Here is a 10,555-nt window from a genome sequence, read left to right on the forward strand (position 1 = left end):
CTCATCGCCTCGCCAGAAAAAAAAAGTTAACATATATATATTTTTTTTTTGTAACCAACATAGAATCATTTTAATTGATTGTACCAACTGTCCTCCAATATTGTAGTTATCATTACCAGGTTAAAAATTTATTATTACCAAACATGCATGTCATACGAAGATGATATTGCTTAGAGAAATTTGCATAAGTCTTGAAACTTTACATCGTTCAGATTAGAGAAAAATCAAATAACCCACTGCATATTCTTTACACAAAAACCAGAGATTGAGAAACAGATGGTGCTATTTAGATTCTAGACCAAAAGACAAGACAAACTATTTCTTGTTACTTACTTCCTACTACTTTACCTAAGCTAGCTTGACCCTTGAGACAGAACACTAGAATCTGCCATTGCCTGATTGTGGAAACAAGCAAGGTCTAATCGCCGGTCTAGGACCCACAGGATCCACCCTTGGACGTTTAGAACCAGCGAGGTGTGAAGATTGACCTTGCAACGCAGTTGAACCAGCAGCTTGATATGTTTCCACGTCTAGGACCTGTGGATTTGGTGCCGCACCAAAGCTTGTTGGAAGGCTCGGGTTTGAGCAATTAGTGGCATTATATGAGCTGTGAAAGACTGTGTGTGAATCCTGCATATGAAAACTTGGAAGTATCTGCGGTGATTGAAGTGGGACAGATGATGAGACAACAGATTGTTTCTGATTTTTAATTTCCCGAGGAACCATGAATTTGGTGATAAGATCCACAGGAAGATCAATTTCCAGCTTGAAGTCTTCGATGAGTTCTATTATGTCTCTCAATTTAGCAGCATCTCTGACTTCAGCCTATAAGCCAACATAGATTACAAATTAAACCATCAATGACAACGGAATAACTATACAGTTTGCCAAAGAGATGGATCGGAGCAAGCTTTAACCTGTGATTCAAAGCTTCTCTTTTCCTTGGCAGAGCGTCTAAGATTGATGATCTCTTCCTTCAAGAAGACCAGTGGAGAAAAGTTGTTCTTCAGGTTGAAGAACAAAATAAACCGGATTGCCGGAAAATATAGGGCATTGTTCAGGAGAAGTTTAACAAAATCTGTAGAGATAAAAAAAAAGAAAAGAAAGAGTAAAACATACTTCGTCACAAATGGTAAGAGTAGAAAATGTTTTTAAAAAACAAACGCAAAGATAACAACCAGTTGTACAAGTACAACTTACTTGGGATGGCAGAACTGAGACCAAGAGACTGAAAGAGTTTTGGAGCCTGTTTGAAGTGAGCAACATTCGAGGCAAATTTCAAAGTTTCATCTTGATTGGTTCGTTTCACCAGTCCATACGCCACAATGAATTGCAGAAAAGCCCAAGCCTCGAGGTGTGACTTTTGAGCGCTAGTTCCCATCATAATGCTCCATCTATGTGCCACTTTTGTTGCATCTGACTGTAAATCAGGATCGGGAGAGCTAACAACACGTGGCAGCTCCTCCAATAGGGGAACCAAAGTAGTAAGTATAGGATCTGCTAAACTCAATTCCCCTCTCTGATGAGCACCCGTGAGTGCATCCTCGACAGAAGTTAGAACAAACCTGCCTGGATCTTTTAGCATTGGAAGATTAGTAGAGACTTCATTCGGTGAAAAGAAAGCTGAGCCCTCAAAGTCCCTAAGAGCATCTTCATTAGCCAATGGAGATGATGCTATGTTTTCTTGGACATCCCGGGAGCAAGAATCATTACTATTGCTGATTGGTACTTCAGGGGGCTGCTGTTCAGGCTTATCTTCCAACGATAGTACGTTGTTGACTGGTAAAAAAAATTCAATAAGTATCATAAGACTATAAGAGATCTTGACAGTTATTTCTTAAAGGTCTAAAGCTTCGATATTGTTTTGCTTGTAACAGAACCAGATATCTAGACTATATATGATAATTTTAATGGCAACACACAAAAAACAGGAAAAGTAACTTATGTTACTTGAGACAAAATTGATTTTCAGAGACTTTACTTGAAGAGGAAGAGACAAGAGGGAAAAAGCGAATATTTTTACTGAGAAAACATACCAGGTGCTAGAGCTGATACTCCAAGAGCCTCGCATAGGCTCGGAGCGTATTTGCGAAGAAAGACAACATCAAAAAGGTTCTGGACTTTGTCGGCATCAAAAGTGTATGCCAAACTGAATGCAGCAAGAAAGTGCAGAAAACCCAACACCTCCACAGGATTCTCTGCCTTAACTATAGTTGTGTTCTTCCATTCAGTGGCAAATTTGATAGCTTCTCCTTGTACTTAGTCCTGGGTTTTACTGACATATCCATTAAGCACTCGAGCAAGTAGATGCTACTCCTTCTAACACTATTTGGATCAAGATTTGTTACTGCTGTCCCTTGATGAGCGGAGTAAAGCCCTTGAATTGTCTCTAACACAAGCTTTGCCGGGTCAGAAGATGCTTTCAGAGAACGCGAGATATCAAGGTGAAGCTGAGGACATTTCTTCAGATGCCCACGTAAGATTAACTGTAAAGTTTGGTCGTCAGATACATTAGCATCTTGTACCAACTCATGATCATTAACACATTCCTCCAAATTCTTTTTTGAAGATTTCAGTAGCTGATCTCTTTTATCCATCTTTTCCTCCCGAGAATCAAGCTCCTTCTCTTTCAGCTCAATCTTTTCCTCCAGAGCAGCAAGCTTCTTCTCTTTCAATTCAAGTCCTTGCTCACGTTCCATCAATGATGCTTTTAATCTGACTTGCTTTTCCTCTTTAGATTGGAAGTCTTCCCATCTGTCTTGAATCTTTTTCTTGACAGAATTAAGTTCGATTTCTTTTGCATTGAGCTCAGCAGTAAGTTTAATAATTGAGCTTTGAACCTGATCATGATGTTTTCTCTTAGCTTCCAATTCACCTGAGCATTCCTTGACCGACTGGTTGATTGCACAAACCTCTTCTTGTTTCAACTTGAGTTGTCTGATAAGTTCCTGAACGGAGTTATCCAAATGTTGCATATTCATCTCTTCTTCCTCAACTTGTTTAGTTCTCTGAGTGAGTATTGACTGTAAAGACTTTAACTCATTCTCTTTGATATCCAGGTTTTGTACGTACACTTTATATGTATTCTTCACAGAGCGAAGTTCCTTTTTCTTTGAATCATACTTTGCACTGCATTTTTCTAGACTTCTTTCTGTCGAATCCAGTTTGTCCTCCATTGAATGTTGTTTCTCAGAGAGTTGCTCGACAAAAAGTTTAGCTCTTTCCAATGTCTTCTCTACAGAGTCAATCTCAAAGGATAATTTGCGAATAGCATCCCTCATCTCATCCTGCCTCTTCTCTTTAAGAGCAAGTTCTTCGTTGTGTTCCTCAATCAAGTTGTTGATTGATTCAAAATGTGCATTCCGTTCCTCAATCAGCCTCTGAATGCCCTCTAACTCCTTAGCTTTTGATTCCATCTGTTGGCAAGTCTCCTTCATGTCGTTATTCAGTGATCTGACCATCTCTTCCCTCAAGTCAAGGTCCAGACTCAGTACTACCAGCTCTCTCTCTTTAGAAACAAGTTCCGAGGTCCGTGTCTCAAGCAGCTTCTCACATTCCTTAACATTGTCCTGAACCAATGTTAGATCTTTCCTTTTCTCTTCGATTTCCATGCGAAACCCACCAGTTTTCATCTCTAAATCAGCCATCTCGGCTTCGGCTGCTTCAACCACTTTAGCCCTTTCTTCAAGTGCGAAGCTTTTATCTTGCAACTCCGTCTCCTTCAACGCTAGTTCCCTGAACCTCTTCTCTACTTTCCCTTGGGCGGTTTTCAGATATTCCTGTAAATCTCTCCACTGAAGACTGAAGAAAAGTATATCAGAGGAATGAGACTGAATCTTGTCCAGTTGTATACCGAGATTGTCTATCTTCGCCTCACAGAGCTTTAACTCGCTCTCCACCTTAATCTCCTCCATTGCCTTCAATATCTTCGACTCCAAGGAAGAGTTCCTAAAAAAGGAAAAATCTCACGGAGACGAAAACTTAACTAACTACCCTTTAGCGAAACTCTCCGCCGAATTCCGAACAACAGAAGAAGAAGAAGAAACAAACACGAACGGAGGAAGAGAGAAGAAGATCCAGCAAAAACCCTAAAAGCACCGTCTTTTTTGTTTCAAGTTTCCGTACGAAACCAGAGAAGGACCAACGAAAACAGTAAGAAACACAAAAAAAAAAAAAAAATTAGAATTTTGACCCAAAGAAACGAGTTTTTTACAAGAAATGGGAGAGAATTTATCGCAATCGAAGATAAATGAGGACCCAAAGCGAAGGAAAGAAATGAAGAATCAACGCCAAAAAGAAAGACCCTTTGAAAATTGTACGACGGCGAGAATTAACTGTGTGTGTCTTCTTCCTTCTTTTACAGTTTTGACAGACACGTTCCCATTAATTGATTAATTAATTAATTAATTAATGCCCTTTTCTTAATTAGTAAGGGAAAGTGTACTTAACCAGATAATCTCTGCTTTAAATTCTATCGGTTCGACTTCTCTATTATAAACTGATTTAAAAAATTATCATAATCAAGTAAACCCCCATTAATTATATCGAACCAAAATTTCGGATTTCCTTTTCCGTTTTCTCTTCATATATTTTATTTCGGTTTTTAGCTACCATTTTCCAGTCCGATATTTATGAGTTTTTAAATCAATTATTATTAAACTGAGTAAAAATATGGCTCATTCCGAAAAAGATCTAGGACCTAGACAGTGTTAATAAATTTATGAAAAAAATATATCAATCAAATATAAAATTTATTTGTCTGACATATCATATGGGATAACAATCATGACATGCCGCCTTTCTCCAATGTCAACTCAGTTGATTATATCAATGATGTCCAGTTAAATCACATGCATTAACAAAGCTTTTCCGTGTTTTAATACCCAAAACCATATACATCAACTCCATGAAAAAGCTTGATAATGATTAGTAAATAGAATGTTTGGCGTAAGAATATAAAGCATAAGGTAAATATGTCTAGTTCTTTTCACACGTTTTATTAAAAAATCTATATGAGTTTTGTGTACTATGAATTTAGTTTCCTCACGTTTTACAGATATACAACACATTTATGTCTTACTTAAGCGTATGGTTAAAATGTTCAAATACTAGTAGGCGACATTAGACTCCACAGCTGTCTCCCTCGTCTTCATCAAATTCATGCCTTGAAGAAATTTGTTCAAAATTTTTTAAAAAGACTAAAAGAATTTTAGCTTTTTTAAAATCCATAATAACAAGTCTCATTCTTTGTCGAGTGTTCTATAATATTTTAGACCTAATGATTAATAAAAATATTCAAGATTTATCATAGTGATTTTCCCATTTTAATTTAATTACACTTCTCCTCTAAATTGATGGTGTCTGTCTATCACATATAGTCATATAGTGTCTTAAATAAATTATTAATTAAAGTTATCAAACCATACCACCACTAACGAAAAAACGAAATTTAAAACACTCCCGCGTATGACCACACAGTTTCTCTAGTTTAAATACTTAAAAACAAAAAAAATTAACACATGTAGAAATTTTTGTAAACAACAGTACTGTTTCTAAAACGGATTTCTATTCCAAGTGAATTACAACAAAGCAAGGTTTTTATTAAGAAAAACAACATAAAAACGAGAAAAGATGAAAATACTGTTCTTAGCACTTGGCAGAATATACCAGCCCAATTATTTACATACAAACTGATAAATTCCAAAATACTTGGATGTATTTGACTTCTTTCCGTTTTAAATCAGTGACATGGTTTTTTTTTTTTTGGCTCTCTCTTTTGAATAAATCTTCTGCCACTTTAGTCACATGCATAGGTCAAAGTATTCGAAAACAAAAAAATATTTTTATTCAAAGATAATGTTTTTATATTAAATTTACTATTTGAAGATAAATGGTTTCTAAATCAAATAAAAGATATTTCTAGTTTTTTCGTCGTTTAAAAGATATTTCTAGTTATCATGTGTAAAAACTAGAAAAGCCCATTTAAGTCATTTTTTATAAAATTATTACTATCTGTGTCTAGGATATTTTTTTAAGGAATCTTGTTAAGAAAAGAAAAGGCTAGTTTTCAGGGAATTCCATAACAAGAAAATTCTTTAGTCGGATTCGGAATAGAAGTAAGATATTCTAAATTTGCATATATTGTAGAAAGGAAACACATAGATTAGACCTATAAGCTTAGAGAGAATTATGACATCTCGTCTCGGAAGTCTCAGACTTTACAAGTTTGATGTGCCTTACGACTCCAACGTTGGTGTTTTATTAGTAACTCAAGAAGGCGGAGACACGGGTTATCGATTCCGCTTGACGCGATACACGGGACGGCCACAAAGAGATTCCAAGTCTGGATTGTCACAATCATTTGTAGACTTGCTTGGTCGTTTCTTCTTTATGGACAAGAAAGATTCCAACATAACTAATCAGATCTTGACTTACTTGGTCTCCAACTTCTCTTTCAACGATCTTGAGGTCGTACCTCCTGCTTGTCCCGTCCTAGTTTTTCACTTCCATGTTAGAGAGTTGCATCACAAAGATCCTGCTCCTCAGATTGATATCAAAGAGGCTGTTATGGATGTGTTGAGAATCGAAGACACTATTTTGGATGTAGATGATGTTGGGGATGATAGATTTGTACCAATAGCTCCAACCACTACGGAGATTGTGGATTGTTATAGAGGTCAAGAGTTGTGTTGTCTTTGTGGAAAGGGGTATCCAAAAGAAGAAGAGATTGTTTACAAAACAGTGTGCAATCACATCTTTCACGCTACTTGCATCTCAAGTCACTTGTTGCGTACTCCTCAATGTCCTGTTTGCTCAGCAGATTTGTTGCCTGTCGATATCAGAACCCTCCTCTTTTAGAATCAACTATTTGATATCAAGGCTGTATCCAAGTTTTGATTTCAATGTTTATGTTTTCTGTTTTATGTTTCTATTTGGATATTGACATTCCTTGTTCTGAAGTTCTGCTTTTTAATTCATAGTGAAACAAATATATACAAAACTTCTATTTTTGATGTGAAACGATATTTTTCTGCTTCTATTCCCTTTTATTTCCTTTCATCGATCTTGTTGATGAGAGAAAAGGATTCTTTCTTCATTTTTCGTATTATAAAATATTATTTTCCACCTCAATATGTTATAGTAATTACGTATTAGCCCCAATAACTACCATATATTTACTAATTTCACCCTAATTGTTTGGATTTTGTCAGAAATCAATTTTACATTTCTAAATCCATCAAAGATTGATTGCAAATTTCCAAATCCAGTCTCGCTCCTCTCGAATTTATTAAAGGTTCTATTTTTCTACTCTCAAGCTCTAAGCTTTCTCTCTGTTCCCTGATTCGCATAACCCATTGATGAAATGCGATTTCTCGGGGAAATATCGGAGTCACCTTTTCTGATTTCACGGCTAAACCCTAATTCGACGGCTAAAGGGCATGGAGGCGGCGGGCTTATCGGCGGATGGGTCGATAGGTGTCATGGATTCCTACATAACACGGTTCTCGTTGCGGCTTCTCTCTTCTTTGTCGCTTACTTAGCTTACGAGGCGAAGAAGAGCTTGTCTAAACTCTCGAATCGACGATCTTACATCATGATCGCTTATTATGGGTGTCTTTGGCTCGTTAGCTTGTCAAATCTTGTTTGGTGCTGCCTCCAGGTTTGTTGATTTCGATTCTGTTCTCAAGTAATGAAAGATGAGAACTTTGATTGAATTGAATGAGCTTATTAAGACTATTCTAGGCTCGTTGAAGCTCCATTTAAAAACTGTTTGGTCTTAAGTTGTTCATGGGCAGTGATTGTAGGATGAAATTCTACTACTTAGGGAGGAATACAATAATACATGTAATCATTTGACAGGGTCGTTTTTCTACAGTGGTAATTAGATAGTTATTGGATTGGTGTAAGATGTGTTTGTTAGGAAGATCATAAACTGTTTATGGAAGTCCCCTGAATTGATTATCATGTGTTTCGTGTATCCGGTTTGGTAAATTTTGTATTTTGCATGTTCTAGGGTTGGGAATGCACTCCTGGGAAAGAAGTAGTTTGGAATCTGTTAACTTTGTTTACAACATCTGGAATGTTGTTTCTGGAAGTAAGCTTGGTAGCTTTTCTTTTCCAAGGAAACTATGCAAGCGGTGCAGAAGCGTTAACTAGAACTTTCCTCATCTCGGGGTTTATTATTGGTCTTGATTTGCTTCTCAAGGTATTATCTTGTTCGTGACTACTACATATCTCTACTTTGTCTACTATTATACCTTCTCGAAACACGATTTGAAGAAATCATAAATATGGTGAAACGACTAGTTTAGAGCTGTTATGGCTGAAGTTGGTTCTGCAAAACTTTTTGGCATAAGTTTTAGGCCTTACCATCTCCGTAATCCTTCCGGGTTATTACCCCTTTTCAGGTAATTTATCTCTTTGGGTTTGGTGTGCCGTTGTTTATTGACAACAATGAAAATATACAAAAGTTCAAATGGGGATTATGGGTCATTCACAAGCTCCTACTCACTGGCGTTTATGGGATGATATTCTTGATGTACAACTCTAGGTGGAGAGAAAGATTGCCTGGTAAGTTGATCAGATGCTTCCATCGTCCTTATAGTCGCACTAGCCCATAATAACCTTCACTGGTTTCTTCTATTTCTCACCCTTCAAATCTTCTTGTTTTAACAGCAAGGCCTGCATTTTACAAGTACATAACCATCATGTTCGCCTTATACGGACTTTACCTAGTTGCATCTGCGTTTACTGCAAACGGTGCTCATTTCGGATTCTGGTAACTCTGTCAAAAACCATGCCAGTAGAGAATATTTCTTATGTTCAGCTTTTATCTGCCATTTCACACCATAAGAAAATAATTCAAAAATTAAAACTCAAAATGCTTGCAGGTTGTATGGGATCATGAGTGTCTGCTACCACGCGTTATACCTTCCTCTTCTTTACATTACTTTTCTCGCAGACTTTTTCCAGGTAAAATAATTAATCATTCATCTTCTATCTGTCTCTCTTTGTTAATGCGAATGGTTTTGCTGCAGGAAGAAGATCTGAACTTGGAGAATGTATACTACTCAGAGATGAAGGATGCTGGATTTTTCGATTCTGATTGGGAATAGGACTAGAATAACAAACATCTTCCCGATCTTCTGAGACTGTAATTAGAAGTTGGGTACGATCTCTTAGGACTATAGGTATTGCCGCTTTTTTAAGGCCCTTGTTTATATTTTAGTGTTTAGTCATGTGTTTATGAGACTATGTAGTATGCGTGAGTCTGTACTCTCGAATAAACGTGTAACATCCTTGTCTTTTATAAATGAAAGTTTTTTTGTGACTCTCTGTTCCTCAGATTGATAATCTTAAAGAAAGCTTTTGTAGTAGTCCAAAGATTGACACAACAAAACACTGGGGCAAAAACATACAAGCATGACACATTTGAGAAAAGACAAGAACAAAGGCAAAAGCCTCTGTTTTTTTTTTCTCTCCATCTTCTTTAATTAAGCAGTTTTCTCTTGGACGAGTTCTTCAATGAGTTCAGCAGCCTGTTGGACTGTTGTAATCTCCTTTGCTCTCTCTTCCGCCATTGTTATCTCGAACTCTTCCTCCAAACCCATCACTATCTCAACCTGCAAAAAAAAAAAAAAAAAATCTCTCAGACCAGAACTTGTTCATCAATGGCCATTGAGTTTTGAGATAAAAAAATAAAATATTGGATGGAGCAATTTGGTGGATAGTGGATACCGTGTCGAGAGAATCAGCTCCAAGTTCGGTAAATTTAGTTGCGGCTGTGACTTTTTGATCCTCGGAGAGCGACAATTGCTTCCTAACAATCTCAGACACTTTCTCCACTGTCTCTTGCTTGGCCTTAAAACCACATAAATACACCACATAAGTCTTTGAAACACAAAGCTAAAACAGGCTCAAGAACGCAAAGAAAGATGGAGTTAAAACCACATACTGCACAAGATACTACGAGGCGAGCAGGCATTGAACGTTGTAGGCTGAAGGAAAGATTAGTCTTTCCATTGTTGAAAATCAAAGCCGGTATCTGGAGACTGAATCTTGTTGTTGTAGCCTGTTCATCATGCGTTGGACAAGGACAAAGATTTTTTCATTCAGAGACCAAGAAAGCAATAAGGAAAGTAATTGACAGATATTAAATGCAAGATTGTGTTAGACAAAAGAAATGTTAATGAATTTTCTCTTCATTCAGAGTTTTTACAATTATGAAACGATAATCATAATAATCGTGGCAAATGATCATATTAGTTAAAGTATCGTCAAAGATCAAAGTACCGAGACACGAGCATGCATGGAGATCGAAGAGGTGAAACTTGACGCCATTATTATCGATCTTCACGCCTGATCTGAAGTCTGAACTAGATGGCGGATTGTACAAGGAGCGTGAATTTCAGTGGCACTGGGAGTTATTTATAAGCTGGTCCAAGCATAAACGACACCTTCTTAAGAAAAATCGCTGGTTTCTCTATTTGGGCTCTTGTTGGGCTCGTTAAGGAAACTCGGACATCACGTGTCAGCCCAACTATATACACTCGGA

At 37.1% G+C, this 10,555-nt stretch overlaps 4 protein-coding genes across 4 annotated transcripts; 2 read left to right on the top strand and 2 right to left on the bottom strand.

Moving 5' to 3' along the window:
* Positions 1–338: 338 nt before the first annotated feature.
* On the bottom strand, positions 339–3,914 carry LOC18013402 (FRIGIDA-like protein 5). Its single transcript, XM_024151805.1, is given in 7 exon segments — positions 339–825; positions 918–1,078; positions 1,201–1,779; positions 2,037–2,261; positions 2,264–2,771; positions 2,974–2,983; positions 3,025–3,914. Coding segments are annotated over 7 exon segments (2,820 nt in total). The 3' UTR covers positions 339–378.
* A 2,275-nt stretch (positions 3,915–6,189) lies between these two features.
* LOC18013403 (E3 ubiquitin-protein ligase RNF181) lies at positions 6,190–6,858 on the top strand. Its single transcript, XM_024150918.1, has 2 exons — positions 6,190–6,484; positions 6,608–6,858. Exons 1-2 carry the CDS (start codon positions 6,190–6,192, stop codon positions 6,856–6,858), a joined length of 546 nt encoding a protein of 181 aa, XP_024006686.1.
* A 400-nt stretch (positions 6,859–7,258) lies between these two features.
* Positions 7,259–9,311, top strand: LOC18013474 (transmembrane protein adipocyte-associated 1). The gene is made up of 6 exons (XM_006394926.2): positions 7,259–7,660; positions 8,015–8,206; positions 8,409–8,571; positions 8,677–8,779; positions 8,892–8,973; positions 9,039–9,311. Exons 1-6 carry the CDS (start codon positions 7,364–7,366, stop codon positions 9,114–9,116), a joined length of 915 nt encoding a protein of 304 aa, XP_006394988.1. The 5' UTR covers positions 7,259–7,363; the 3' UTR covers positions 9,117–9,311.
* Positions 9,312–9,430: 119 nt separating this feature from the next.
* LOC18013436 (acyl carrier protein 5, chloroplastic) lies at positions 9,431–10,463 on the bottom strand. The gene is made up of 4 exons (XM_006394925.2): positions 10,294–10,463; positions 9,956–10,072; positions 9,739–9,861; positions 9,431–9,623 (listed from the first exon to the last, which is right to left on the bottom strand). Exons 1-4 carry the CDS (start codon positions 10,339–10,341, stop codon positions 9,495–9,497), a joined length of 417 nt encoding a protein of 138 aa, XP_006394987.1. The 5' UTR covers positions 10,342–10,463; the 3' UTR covers positions 9,431–9,494.
* Between the last annotated feature and the right edge of the window lie 92 nt (positions 10,464–10,555).

Source organism: Eutrema salsugineum, unplaced genomic scaffold (genome assembly GCF_000478725.1).
Source record: "Eutrema salsugineum unplaced genomic scaffold, Eutsalg1_0 scaffold_6, whole genome shotgun sequence".
Classification (NCBI taxonomy): domain Eukaryota; kingdom Viridiplantae; phylum Streptophyta; class Magnoliopsida; order Brassicales; family Brassicaceae; genus Eutrema; species Eutrema salsugineum.